This window comes from Schistocerca americana, chromosome 2, assembly GCF_021461395.2.
Source record: "Schistocerca americana isolate TAMUIC-IGC-003095 chromosome 2, iqSchAmer2.1, whole genome shotgun sequence".
Lineage (NCBI taxonomy): Eukaryota > Metazoa > Arthropoda > Insecta > Orthoptera > Acrididae > Schistocerca > Schistocerca americana.
This window is the reverse complement of record NC_060120.1, coordinates 1,105,037,811-1,105,051,779: the sequence shown is the minus strand read 5'-3', so window position 1 is coordinate 1,105,051,779 and position 13,969 is coordinate 1,105,037,811. Positions and strand designations below refer to the sequence as shown.

The 13,969-nt window shown below is 40.5% G+C and overlaps 1 protein-coding gene across 1 annotated transcript in view; it reads right to left on the bottom strand.

Annotated features, from left to right (window-relative positions):
* Positions 1–13,969, bottom strand: part of LOC124594704 (Down syndrome cell adhesion molecule-like protein Dscam2) — a 160,156-nt gene that overhangs the window by 21,478 nt on the left and 124,709 nt on the right. The window contains exons 7-8 of the mRNA XM_047133072.1: positions 12,294–12,578; positions 967–1,138 (exon numbers count right to left, since the gene is read on the bottom strand). Coding sequence (XP_046989028.1) covers positions 967–1,138; positions 12,294–12,578 — 457 coding nt within the window. The remainder of the gene's footprint in view (positions 1–966; positions 1,139–12,293; positions 12,579–13,969) is intronic.

Genomic DNA, 13,969 nt, shown 5'->3' with positions numbered 1-13,969 from the left:
ATCTAAGGTTGGATGAAAAATGTATCACATTTATCAACAATATTATTGAAAGGATCAATTGCTAATCACCGTATTGAGAAGATGTTGAGTTGTAAAGAGGCACAGCAAGAGGACTGCTATACATCTCAGCTTTTGGCCAAGAGGCCTTTTACTGACGTAGATAACATGCAACATTCACACGAGCACAACTCACACCCACATGATCACTGTCTCTGGCCACTGAGACTGGACTGTGAACGGTGACTGTGTCTGATTGGAGAAGCAATCTGTGGGTGGTGGGGATAAGCAGGAGGCTGGGGTGGATGTGGTGTGGATAGGCTAGGGCTGATGTGTGCGTGCAGTTGGGAGGTTTGGGGGGGGGGGGGGGGGAGGAGGAGGAAAAGGAGAGAAGAGGGTGTGTTGATGGCATAGAAGGCTGTGTAGTGCCAGAGTGGGGGCAGGGAAGGAGATAGCCAGGTGAAGGACAGTGACTAGTGAAGGCTCAGGCCAGTGGGATAACAGAAACATATGATAAATTCCAGAAAGTGTGCAGTTCAGAAAAGCTGATGTTGCTAGAAAGGATGCAGATGGCACAGGCTGTGAAGTGTGAGACAGCACTATCAGGACCTGACAGAATTTGGAAGGAGCCTCTTTGTTGTGGGTCTCCATTTGGCCAGTTGGTCAAACTGTACATTATTCAGATTTGCAAAGTTTTCAGATGTGACAGTGGCCTGATGTTGGGGTGTCTGGATACATGAGAACAGGCATGCTTGTTGTCAAGGTTCCTGTAAGCTACATCTGATGATGATAGGGGAGGATTGCTGTACTGTGCACAAAGCACATTGTAACTCCTTTCCATTTGTGCCATCTAAGAACAAGTAATGGATTCTTTGCAGGTTATCACAGACATACCTGATCATAGATGTGTACATTACACTGAAGCTGCAATTCTTTTCAAATGGTTTTTATGTGCTTTGAGTAACTTACTTGTAGTTCTCCATCAAATGACTTAGTTCTTTATAAAGAGGAGGCACAGGACCAGTATTTTTCTTCCACATTATCCTTGGTGATGGGGATCCTTCAGCAGCACATGGTAACACAACGGATTTGCCTGCTACTGTTTCTGTATCATCAGGCTGTACTCTCCATGAAGGAGGATCTGTCAATAATGAAATGGTAAAACTTAACCAATGTATGTATTTCTGGATGCACACACACACACACACACACACACACACACACACACACACAGACGCAAACACACACACACAAAGTCACCCATCTCTTGAGATCCCACTTATTGCAGTAATTTCCTAGGTTTGTGTCTATTATCAGCCTATTGTCATTAATAACATACTATGCATGTAACTAGATTCCTACATTTCATTAGCTTACATATTACAGGTTCACAATGGTTAATATTTCCCTTCTTGTTGTTTTGGTCTTCAGTCCTGAGACTGGTTTGATGCAGCTCTCCATGCTACTCTATCCTGTGCAAGTTTCTTCATCTCCCAGTTCTTACTGCAACCTACATCCCTCTGAATCTGCTTAGTGTATTCACCTCTTGGTCTCCCTCTATGATTTTTACCCTCCACGCAGCCCTTCAATGCTAAATTTGTGATCCCTTGATGCCTCAGAACATGTCCTACCAACCGGTCCCTTCTTATTGTCAAGTTGTGCCACAAAATCCCCTTCTCGCCAATTCTATTCAATATCTCCTTATTAGTTATGTGATCTACCCATCTAATCTTCAGCATTCTTCTGTAGCACCACATTTCGAAAGCTTCTGTACTCTTCTTGTCCAAACTATTTATCGTCCACGTTTCACTTCCATACATGGCTACACTCCATGCAAATACTTTCACAAACAACTTCCTGACACTTAAATCTATACTCGATGTTAACAAATTTCTCTTCTTCAGAAATGCTTTCCTTGCCATTGCCAGTCTACATTTTATATCCTCTCTACTTCGACCATCATGAGTTATCTTGCTCCCCAAATTGCAAAACGCCCTTACTACTTTAAGTGTCTCATTTCCTAATCTAATTCCCTCAGCATCACCCGATTTAATTCGACTACATTCCATTATCCCCGTTTTGCTTTTGTTGATATTCATCTTATATCCTCCATTCAAGACACTGTCCATTCCGTTCAACTGCTCTTCCAGGTCTCTGACAGAATGACAATGTCATCAGTGAACCTTAAAGTTTTTATTTCTTCTCCCTGGATCGCAATACCTACTCCGAATGTTTCTTTTGGTTCCTTTACTGGTTGCTCAATATACAGATTGATAACATCAGGAGAGGCTACAACCCTGTCTCACTCGCTTCCCAACCACTGCTTCCCTTTCATGGCCCTCTACTCTTATAACTGCCATCTGGTTTCTGTACAAATTGTAAATAGCCTTTTGCTCCCTATATTTTACCCCTGCCACCTTTAGAATCTGAAAGAGAGTATTCCAGTCAACATTGTCAAAAGCTTTCTCTAAGTTTAAAAATGCTAGAAACATAGGTTTGCCTTTCCTTAATCTTTCTTCTAAGATAAGTTGTAAGGTCGGTATTGCCTCACGTGTCCCGATATTTCTACAGAATACAAACTGATCTTCCCCGAGGTCGGCTTCTACCAGTTTTTCCATTCATCTGTAAAGAATCTGTATTAGTATTTTGCAGCTGTGACTTATTAAACTGATAGTTCGGTAATTTTCACATCTGTCAACACCTGCTTTCTTTGGGATTGGAACTATTATATTCTTCTTGAAGTCTGAGGGTATTTCACCTGTCTCATACATCTTGCTCACCAGATGGTAGAGTTTTGTCAGGACTGGCTGTCCCTAGGCCGTCAGTAGTTCTAATCGAATGTTGTCTACTCCCGGGGCTGTGTTTTGACTCAGGTCTTTCAGTGCTCTGTCAAACTCTTCACGCAGTATCCTATCTCCCATTTCATCTTCATCTACATCCTCGTCCATTCCCATAATACTGTCCTCAAGTACATCACCCTTGTATAGACCCTCTATATATTCCTTCCACCTTTCTGCTTTCCCTTCTCTGCTCATGTTACTGATACAAGTGGTTCTCTTTTCTCAAAAGGTCTCTTTAATTTTCCTGTAGGCAGTATCAATCTTACCCCTATTGAGATACGCCTCTGCATCTTTACATTTGTCCTCTAGCCATCGCTGCTTAGCCATTTTGCACTTCCTGTTGATCTCATTTTTGAGACATTTGTATTCCTTTTTGCCTGCTTCATTTACTGCATTTTTATATTTTCTCCTATCCTCAATTAAATTCAATATATCCTCTGTTACCCAAGGATTTCTACTAGCCCTTGTCTTTTTACCTACTTGATCCTCTGCTGCCTTCACTATTTCATCCCTCAGAGCTACCCATTCTTCTTCTACTGTATTCCTTTCCCCCCACTCATGTCAATTGTTCCCTTATGCTCTCACTGAAACTCTGTACAACATCTGGTTCTTTCAATTTATCCAGGTCCCATCTCCTTAAATTCCCACCTTTTGCAGTTTCTTCAGTTTTAATCTATAGTTCATAACCAATAGATTGTGGTCAGAGTCCACATCTGCCCCTGGAAATGTCTTACAATTTAAAACCTGGTTCCTATATCTCTGTCTCACCAATATACACTCCTGGAAATGGAAAAAAGAACACATTGACACCGGTGTGTCAGACCCACCATACTTGCTCCGGACACTGCGAGAGGGATGTACAAGCAATGATCACACACACGGCACAGCGGACACACCAGGAACCGCGGTGTTGGCCGTCGAATGGCGCTAGCTGCGCAGCATTTATGCACCGCCGCCGTCAGTGTCAGCCAGTTTGCCATGGCATACGGAGCTCCATCGCAGTCTTTAACACTGGTAGCATGCCGCGACAGCGTGGACGTGAACCGTATGTGCAGTTGACGGACTTTGAGCGAGGGCGTATAGTGGGCATGCGGGAGGCCGGGTGGACGTACCGCCGAATTGCGCAACACGTGGGGCGTGAGGTCTCCACAGTACATCGATGTTGTCGCCAGTGGTCGGCGGAAGGTGCACGTGCCCGTCGACCAGGGACCGGACCGCAGCGATGCACGGATGCACGCCAAGACCGTAGGATCCTACGCAGTGCCGTAGGGGACCGCACCACCACTTCCCAGCAAATTAGGGACACTGTTGCTCCTGGGGTATCGGCGAGGACCATTCGCAACCGTCTCCATGAAGCTGGGCTACGGTCCCGCACACCGTTAGGCCGTCTTCCGCTCACGCCCCAACATCGTGCAGCCCACCTCCAGTGGTGTCGCGACAGGCGTGAATGGAGGGACGAATGGAGACGTGTCGTCTTCAGCGATGAGAGTCGCTTCTGCCTTGGTGCCAATGATGGTCGTATGCGTGTTTGGCGCCGTGCAGGTGAGCGCCACAATCAGGACTGCATACGACCGAGGCACACAGGGCCAACACCCGGCATCATGGTGTGGGGAGCGATCTCCTACACTGGCCGTACACCACTGGTGATCGTCGAGGGGACACTGAATAGTGCACGGTACATCCAAACCGTAATCGAACCCATCGTTCTACCATTCCTAGACCGGCAAGGGAACTTGCTGTTCCAACAGGACAATGCACGTCTGCATGTATCCCGTACCACCCAACGTGCTCTAGAAGGTGTAAGTCAACTACCCTGGCCAGCAAGATCTCCGGATCTGTCCCCCATTGAGCATGTTTGGGACTGGATGAAGCGTCGTCTCACGCGGTCTGCACGTCCAGCACGAACGCTGGTCCAACTGCGGCGCCAGGTGGAAATGGCATGGCAAGCCGTTCCACAGGACTACATCCAGCATCTCTACGATCGTCTCCATGGGAGAATAGCAGCCTGCATTGCTGCGAAAGGTGGATATACACTGTACTAGTGCCGACATTGTGCATGCTCTGTTGCCTGTGTCTATGTGCCCGTGGTTCTGTCAGTGTGATCATGTGATGTATCTGACCCCAGGAATGTGTGAATAAAGTTTCCCCTTCCTGAGACAATGAGTTCACGGTGTTCTTATTTCAATTTCCAGGAGTGTCTAATCTATCTGATACCTTCTAGTATCTCCAGGATTCTTCCGCGTATACAACCTTCTTTTATGATTCTTGAACCAAGTGGTAGCTATGATTAAGTTATGCTCTGTGCAAAATTCTACCAGACGGCTTCCTCTTTCATTTCTTACCCTCAATCCATACTCACCTACTATGTTTCCTTCTCTCCCTTTTCCTACTCTCGAATTCCAGTCACCCATGACTATTAAATTTTTGTCTCCCTTCACTACCTGAATAATTTCTTTTATCTCATCATACATTTCATCAATTTCTTCATCATCTGCAGAGCTAGTTGACATATAAATTTGTACTACTGTAGTAGGCATGGGCTTCGTGTTTATCTTGGCCACAATAATGCATTCACTAAGCTGTTTGTAGTTGCTTACCCGCACTCCTATTTTTTTTATTCATTATTAAACCTACTCCTGCATTACCCCTACTTGATTTTGTATTTATAACCCTATATTCACCTGACCTAAAGTCTTGTTCCTCCTGCCACGGAACTTCACTAATTCCCACCAAATCTAAGTTTAACCTATCCATTTCCCTTTTTAAATTTCATAACCTACCTGCCCAATTAAGGGATCTGACATTCAATGCTCCAATCCATAGAACACCAGTTTTCTTTCTCCTGATAACAATGTCCTCTTGAGTAGTCCCCGCCCAGAGATCTGAATGGGGGACTATTTTACCTCCAGAATATTTTACCCAAGAGGACACCATCATCATTTAACCATACAGTAAAGCTGCATGCCCTCGGGAAAAATTACGGCTGCAGTTTCCCCTTGCCTTCAGCTGTTCGCAATGCCAGCACAGCAAGACTGTTATGGTTAGTGTTTCAAGGCCAGGTCAGTCAATTATCCAGACTGTTGCCCCTGCAACTACTGAAAAGGAGCCACACATTTGTCTGGCCCCTCAACAGTTACCCCTCCATTGTGATTGCACCTATGGTACGGCCATCTGTGTCGCTGAGGCACGCAAGCCTCCCCACCAACGGTAAGGTCCATGGTTCATGGGTGGGGATATATCCCTTAATGAATTCAAATCAAACAGTTAATGTAGCTCCATATTATTACATCAAGCCAGCAACATCCCATACACACTGCACTTTTTGTACTCCACTTGCATTAAAACTGAACTGTACTGTTCTGTATCCCTCAAAAGTTGCTGTAAAATGAATCCATACAAAATGCTAGGTGTAGATTATTTTGTAAACACAAAAATGCATAAATATAAGTTGTGACTGATTTGAACTTCATTACTGTCGCTGGTAATATTATTCTAATTTGCATAATAAGTTATTGCATACAATGTGTACATAGTAGAATTTTTATATATGACTGTCAAAAAATCTCTTAGTTCATATTTTACACAATATGTGCAATCATAATGACATTAGTCACTGGAATTGTAGTGTAAATATCAATGTATACATATCATGACACCAGATATCACTGTATCAATGCATCACACTTCAGTATTTCATTGTATGTATGAACACAGTTAGTCCCATTACTTAATATGCCATACTTTTATCTTCAGTGACTTATAATGGATTTTATGCTATTTGATGTCACAAGTTTCATGTCACCATGCAAGCTGTTTAAAAAGTCTAATGTGAGGATGTGGTACTTTATTATGCAAGTTTTCATGTGCACCTACACTAGATACTGTCATATTATATTGGGAGTTAAATACGAAATGCATTTCATGTATTCTCTCCTTTGGCATACAGGATACCTAATGATAATCTGAAGACTGAAACTGGTCGTAATAATGAAGCATTAATGAAGTTATTGGTTGTGAACTATGAAATTTTTTTAAAGTGTTTGGTCAAACTTTCTGTAATTGTCTGGCTTTACATTGAAGACCACCAAACACCTTTGTGTCTTAACACCTATGTGGCAATAAATTTACTATTAATTGACATTTGTGGATAATAAAAAATTTTTGAATTAAGTATACTACAATATCAATTATATGAACACCAGTCACATCAACTTAGTATCATTGTATGAAGCTATGATGCAGAACTGGATCTGGTGCAATATATTGTGTCTGTATGTGTGGATGGATATGTGCGTGTGTGCGAGTGTATACCTGTCCTTTTTTCCCCCTAAGGTAAGTCTTTCCGCTCCCGGGATTGGAATGACTCCTTACCCTCTCCCTTAAAACCCACTTCCTTTCGTCTTCCCCTCTCCTTCCCTCTTTCCTGATGAGGCAACAGTTTGTTGCGAAAGCTTGAATTTTGTGTGTATGTTTGTGTTTGTTTGTGTGTCTATCGACCTGCCAGCGCTTTTGTTCGGTAAGTCACCTCATCTTTGTTTTTATATATAAGATATTGTTTAATATGACTATCCCTTCATTTGTTGTCAGTAGTTGCACACCCACATTTATGTAGAAATTAAAGGCATTCTCATTGTGTTATGTGACTGTTTTTTGAAAACAGTCATGTAAAGTTTGTAAATTCACAATGAAAGACACATTTCATTAGAAGATTTAATCAACATTAGAGAATATGATAAACAACAGTACTAGTGATTGTTGGCAACTGATTAATGTAAGCTCATTCTTCAGTTACTCTTGATTCAGATTTGTATGCCTTAAATAAATGACAGGACATTGAAAGCACTCCGAACAATGCAGAAGTTCACAGGCTGCCAGGGCTGGAAAAGTAGGCCACCTAACTCCAAGCAGTTTTGTGGAAGGACACCTGAGGGAGGTGCAGGTCAATAGCCCATGGGTTGGACAGCTCTTTGTATTTGTTGCACCGGCACATCCAAGCATCATATATGAACACAGATAGCATCTCCTGTGGTACAGGAGCCTCCTGCTGCGAATGAGTTTACAACCCCAGAGAGTGGGAGGAGGAGAAACATTTTAGCAGAAGGCACTATTGTACACAAAACTAGAAAGCTACATTTTTCTCTGCAAGGTATCAGATGCTGCAGATTAACGTCTCAAAAATGGAATGAGACCAGCAGTTTTGAGCTTTTGAAACAGACACTACTGGACATGTTGACATAGCAAAAACTGAATGTTCACTTGATGTGAGAATCACAGGGGTTGGTTCATGTAAATAAACAAGAGGCTGGACAGAGAAGTTTGGCTGTGACAATGAGGATCACCTCATTGGAGAGAGAGAGAGAGAGAGAGAGAGAGAGAGAGTCAGATGAGTTCTTATGTGTAAAATGTTAGAATGTATGTTACTGGTTAACCAAAGAGAGGATAGTCCAGGGAAGGGAACTAGCATGTTCTAAGGAGTAATTTGATCAGTCAGCATTTGGAAGATCCAAAGCACAGCCAGTATGAATACAGTGTGACAAGCGAAAGACAGCAATGTGAGGTTTCCTGATAGAAAACATTCAATCAGAAATCATTTCATCTTCTCCATCTGCATCTACATCATAGGCAACTTCATCTTCCAAGAGACACTGCCATCACAGCTGATGTAGGGATTTGGGGAAAATTCTGGCTGATCTGCACTTTGCCATTGGTGATGGTCATTGATGCTGGCAATGAATGATTCTGCAGCCACTTCAGCCTCCACCTACAACACTATGGTGAGATTGAGCTGCAACTTTGAGACAATGTGTAGCAAAATTAAAGTCACTTTATAAGATTTCATCCACTTCAAATTGCACTTTGAAGACTTTTAATGAACAGTCTGCTCTCAACTCTGAGCATAAGTATGATATATTCCCTTCTGTAGTACTATTTGCATTTGAATTAAAATCTTGGCAGTCATTGTGCAATTTTCAATTGCAGTTAGTTCAATTGAGTGATTATTAGAACCTTCCCACCACCCCATTTGTCAGATACACCAAGGTGGTTTATACTAGTATTTTTATTGTTTGTCAATTGTTTACGCAAACCTTTATCAGAATACATCAAAGTAATTGCAATCTTCTTCTCATTTAGTAGTTGTAAGATTCCTAATTCATAATTTTGGAGGGTGATAGGGTCCACTTCCATATTTGTACATAAATGTACTAACCACATCTGATCAACCTCTAGCAAATGCTTGTGAAAAGTATTACAACTACATAATTATATGTACATCAGTTTTCAAAAGTTTGCTATAGATTTCTGGTTTCAAGATTTCTCATGGTTTCTGTTTAATATAAGTATGAGGCATATCTAGAACATAAGCTTATAAGACCCTTAGCTCTACCAAGGAACTGACATTTTCATAGTTAGTACCACTGTTGTGTATGGTAATGCACACAGAAACAAATGAGTGGTAACTGCCATCAGTAACATCCCAGTGTGGTGACCATCAAAGATGAACACTCCCATTCTGTTTCCTGACTAGTGCCCCTTAATTCCAGGGGCATGAATGTCACCACATTTCATCACAAAATTATGTCAGTTTTTGGGGAGGAGGTTATGTTATAGCAACATGTGAAAAAATGGGTACAGAATTTCACTTTTAGAAGAATGGAAATCCACAGTGAAGAGTGAAATGGATACCTGTCTATGCAGACTGATGAATTGGTGCAAAAACTTGAAGAGCATATTCGTTTTGATCACCATGTGGTCATTAATGACCTGCATGGACTGTGTCCTGAAGTTTCTTGAACTGTTGTTCATGAAATCACGAGTCACCAACTAGGGTATCACAAGTTGTGTGCATGATGTGTTCCACACATGCTTACTGCAGAACACAAAATCAACAGTTTCAAGGCTGTGTAAAAGTTTCTTAGTAGTTTTGTGAGTGACAGAAAAACATTTCTAGCTTCATAGTGAAGGTGGGATGAAAAATGGGTTTACCATCATCCCTGAGAGAACAAGTGACAATCAATGCAGAGGTGCCACACACATTCCTCTTCAACAAAAAATTGAAGAGCTAGACATCAGCTCGAAAAGTCATGGCAGCTGTTTTCTGGGACAGGAAAGGGGTTCTGCTGGTCAAATTCTTGCTGAGAGGTGAAATAGTCAACTCTTCATGACACTGTAAAATCCTCAAGAAACTCTGCAGAGCCATACAGAACAAATGTGGTGGAATACTGACAAAGAGAGAGTGCATCATTCATGACAATACTAGGCCACACTCCACCTGATAAATGCAAGAGTTGTCAACTTTCCAAAATTGAAGAAATATGGGAGTAAAAAAACTTTTATGATGCTGAGAAGGTGAAAATCAAAGTGGAGAAGTGGTTTAAGAAGTAGGCAGGTGACAACTGTGATGTGGGTATTGAAAACCTCATCCCATGGTTGACAAAATGCATTGATTGATTGACTGACTGTTCCATTGGTTCTTGGTAGAATATTTTATACATTGTCAATGAAAACAAACACAACATTGGTGTGATATTCTACTTCATTACACGAGTGTTGCGTGTGTTTTCACTCATAAAATGCAGTGCAATAAATCATAGTGATGTAGAAAATGTGGCCAAGTGAAAGCAGGGCTTTTGCACTGTGGGTTCTGGCAAACTTAATACACCCCTTCATGACAACCATGTGTCACAAAGGCAGTAGCATTTTTCAGCAAGATAATGCACCATGTCACAAGTCCCGGGGTGTGATAGAGTGGTTCAAGGAACACAGTTATGAGTTCCAATTGATGTGATTGCTCCTCCAACTCACCACATCTGAAATCAGTCTAATACATCTGGGATGTCATGTAATGTAGCATCAGAGCTCATTGCCCCTTCCCTGAAATTTACCAGAATTAGGTGTGCAGATGTGGTGCCAGCTCCATCAAGTGATCTCAAGGCCTCATTGCTTCCATGATATGATGCATGATGATCATAATGTTCTGGCTGATCAGTGTGTGTGTGTGTGTGTGTGTGTGTGTGTGTGTGTGTGTGTGTGTGTGTGTGTGTATGTATGTGTGTGTGTGTGTTTGCGCGCACGCGCGCGTGCGTGCGTGCGTGCGCGTGCGTGCGTGTGCATGCGCGTGCATTAGTTCATCCATCCTGGGACTCGAGAATCTCAACGATTGCCTGTTTTTGTTGTGAATACTAGCAATATATCACTGCCAGGAATTCCAAGACCACTTCAAAATCTCTACAGTAATTTGACACACAAGTGTGGACATACAAAAAGAAGCTAACAGGGAACTTTAGATTATATATGTGATACAGAAAATTTAATAAAATGTTTTTTATTTTCTTACTGAAATATGACTACGGCTTACATTTTATGTTTGCATGTAGTAGTCTAATATTTGTGTATTATGCTTTTAGCCGACAATGAATGCAGTGTATGTTCTAATGGCAAAAAGTTATTTTTTCCATGACATAATCAGAATTTAACAATCTGCTGATATTTTTTATCTTACTTGTACTGTGAAACATTGATTCAAACCAAATTTATTAATTCTAAGTCAACAGCGAGGACCTATAGATTTCAATGTAAATCAGTTTTTGACTATCAAAATATGTGACATAAATGGCCGTATCTATTCACTGCATTGACGTCGGAGCCTAAACTTTACATGGTCAATGGACCACAGTCCTTAATATGTAACATAAATTTGAATTTTATATGCCATGTTCTTCAAAAGAAAAAGAGGTCTCAACAGATGGACCGACTAACAGACAGACCAATGAAAAATGACAAAAAAATATTTTTTCATGTCATGTGATTATAAATTAACAATTTTCTTATTTTTTCCGTTACCTATACTATGAGACCCTGTTTCTTGCAAAATTTCATGGCTTTTGGAAAATGGGAAGTACGCAACACATTTTGATGAGTGAGTTTTCAAGTTTTTTTCTGGAATATTTGACATAAATGGCCATATCTTTTGACTGAATTACTTAGAAGCTTAAAATTTTTATACTACCAAGAGACCATAGACCTTAATATGTGACACATACTTGACATGATACATCTACCTGTTCCTGGGAAAGTGAGTTCTTAACAGTCAGTCAGACAGATGATCCTATGAGGGTTTTATTTTTACAGACTGAAGCACAGTACTCTAATACTAACGATACTGGTCCTGTATGTTTCACTGAAATGTACACATCTGTGTTTGCGTAAAAAATCTTGTAACCTTACTTTCCAGATATCCCTTGTCCTTCTGTACTCTCTCACAGTACAGCATACATATATTCAGTGGAATATCAAATATGCAATATTTTTATGTTCAGTTTACCAAATACCATTACTTAGAAATTGAATCAAGGATCCAGTGTTACAGTATAAATTTTTTCTTTAATTTATGTACCAGGAGGCATGTGTATTAATTTATAAAATATATGCTAAGACTTATTTACTTAAAATAATTACCATTCACAATTATCTCTACTGTATAATTTGTTATAGCAGCAGAGTTAGCTGCCTGACAGGTATAGTTCCCAGTATGCCTGACAGCAAGACTGGTGAAGCTGAGGATGTTGGAGTACTCATCATATGGCTTTGCAGACATGTCCTGATCCTGAGCGATAGCACTGCCATCTTTCATCCAATGAATGCTGATTGGAAGATCACCCTTTCTCACAACACAAGTAAGATGCATTCTCATTCCCTGTTGTAAATCTGATTTCACAGCTATTGGTTCAATTTCAGGTGCTTCTACAAACAGAAAAAAAAATTAACCAATTGGCGAATATTCATGTTTGCATACCTTAACCAAATGTTATCTCATTGTATGTGTTTCAAAAAGTAACAGAGTAAACAAATAATCAGTTATAGACTAATTAAATTAATGGAAAGGATTGAGGCCTGATATCTTCATTAAATGCCTTTTTATTTTCTTCACTGTTTTGTAACTGGTGATATTCCTCACAAAGTTGGCCTTTTTCCAGCTTCTTGAATTGAAAATTTGTATCCAATGAAAAATAAATGTAATGAACTTTCCAGAAATAGTAGCACAGCCTTTGAGATGAATTACTAACTGGTTATTAATTTCAGCAAAAAAGGTAGGAGATAAGATTAAAAAATATTGTGTCTGATCAAGAATCAGTTACATTTGTGGAAGTATTGAGTTAGTTACTTTACACACAATTATGGTGACACACTATCAAACTACAAACAACAGGATAGTCTAAAAATAATGAGATGAATAGAGATAGCAATCAGTTTACTGTCAGTTGAACAGGTGTCTGTCTCTTACCTTATGCCACAGAAATTTTCTTATTTCCTTCAAGAACTAAATATCTGCTGACCTTGAAATATTTGTTACAAAGCACTGAAACTTGCTCCTTGTTCACTAGGAACAGTTATTTTAATAAAAACATACAAAATAGTTATCAAATATCTGGATTAGTTGGGTAGTAGATAGTACAGGTAGTTCTAAGCAAATCTGGCTTCCTGGTATTGGTATGTTCCAAATAGTTAACAAATCTTTCATTTATAGAATAAACAAGGATCAGCAAAAAAACAGCATAATGACTGCCTGAGTGAAGTACAAAATGTACACTGAATGTGATATTTACGAGGTCAAGTTTAACCACAAACGGTGAGAGAACAAACATTTTTTTAATTCTGTGGGACAATTAACTGATTAAGGGATCTAACATTGCATTCTGCAACTTTAATACTGATTCTGTTCATCTTTATGATGATTTCCTTTGAATTATTCCCAGCCTGTAAATACTAATAAGGGATCATTTTCCCCCTGGAATATTTTACACAAGAGGATGTTATCATCATGAAGTCATTCAGTGCAGCTGCACACCTTCAACTGTTAGCAGTACCAACATAAGAAGTCCCTGCTGACTAAACACAATAAGGCTAGATCTGTCAGTTATCGAGACTGCTCCCACTGTAACTACTGAAAAGCCTGCAGCCCCTCTTGAGGAACAACATGTGCGTCTAGCCCCACCACAGAAACCACTATAACATGGTTGCACACATGGTATGGCTACCTGTATCATTGAGGCAAGTAAGACATTCCACTTTGGCAGGGTTCATGGTTCATCAACTATCTAACTATTTCAACATAATGGATCTGTGGTGTACAC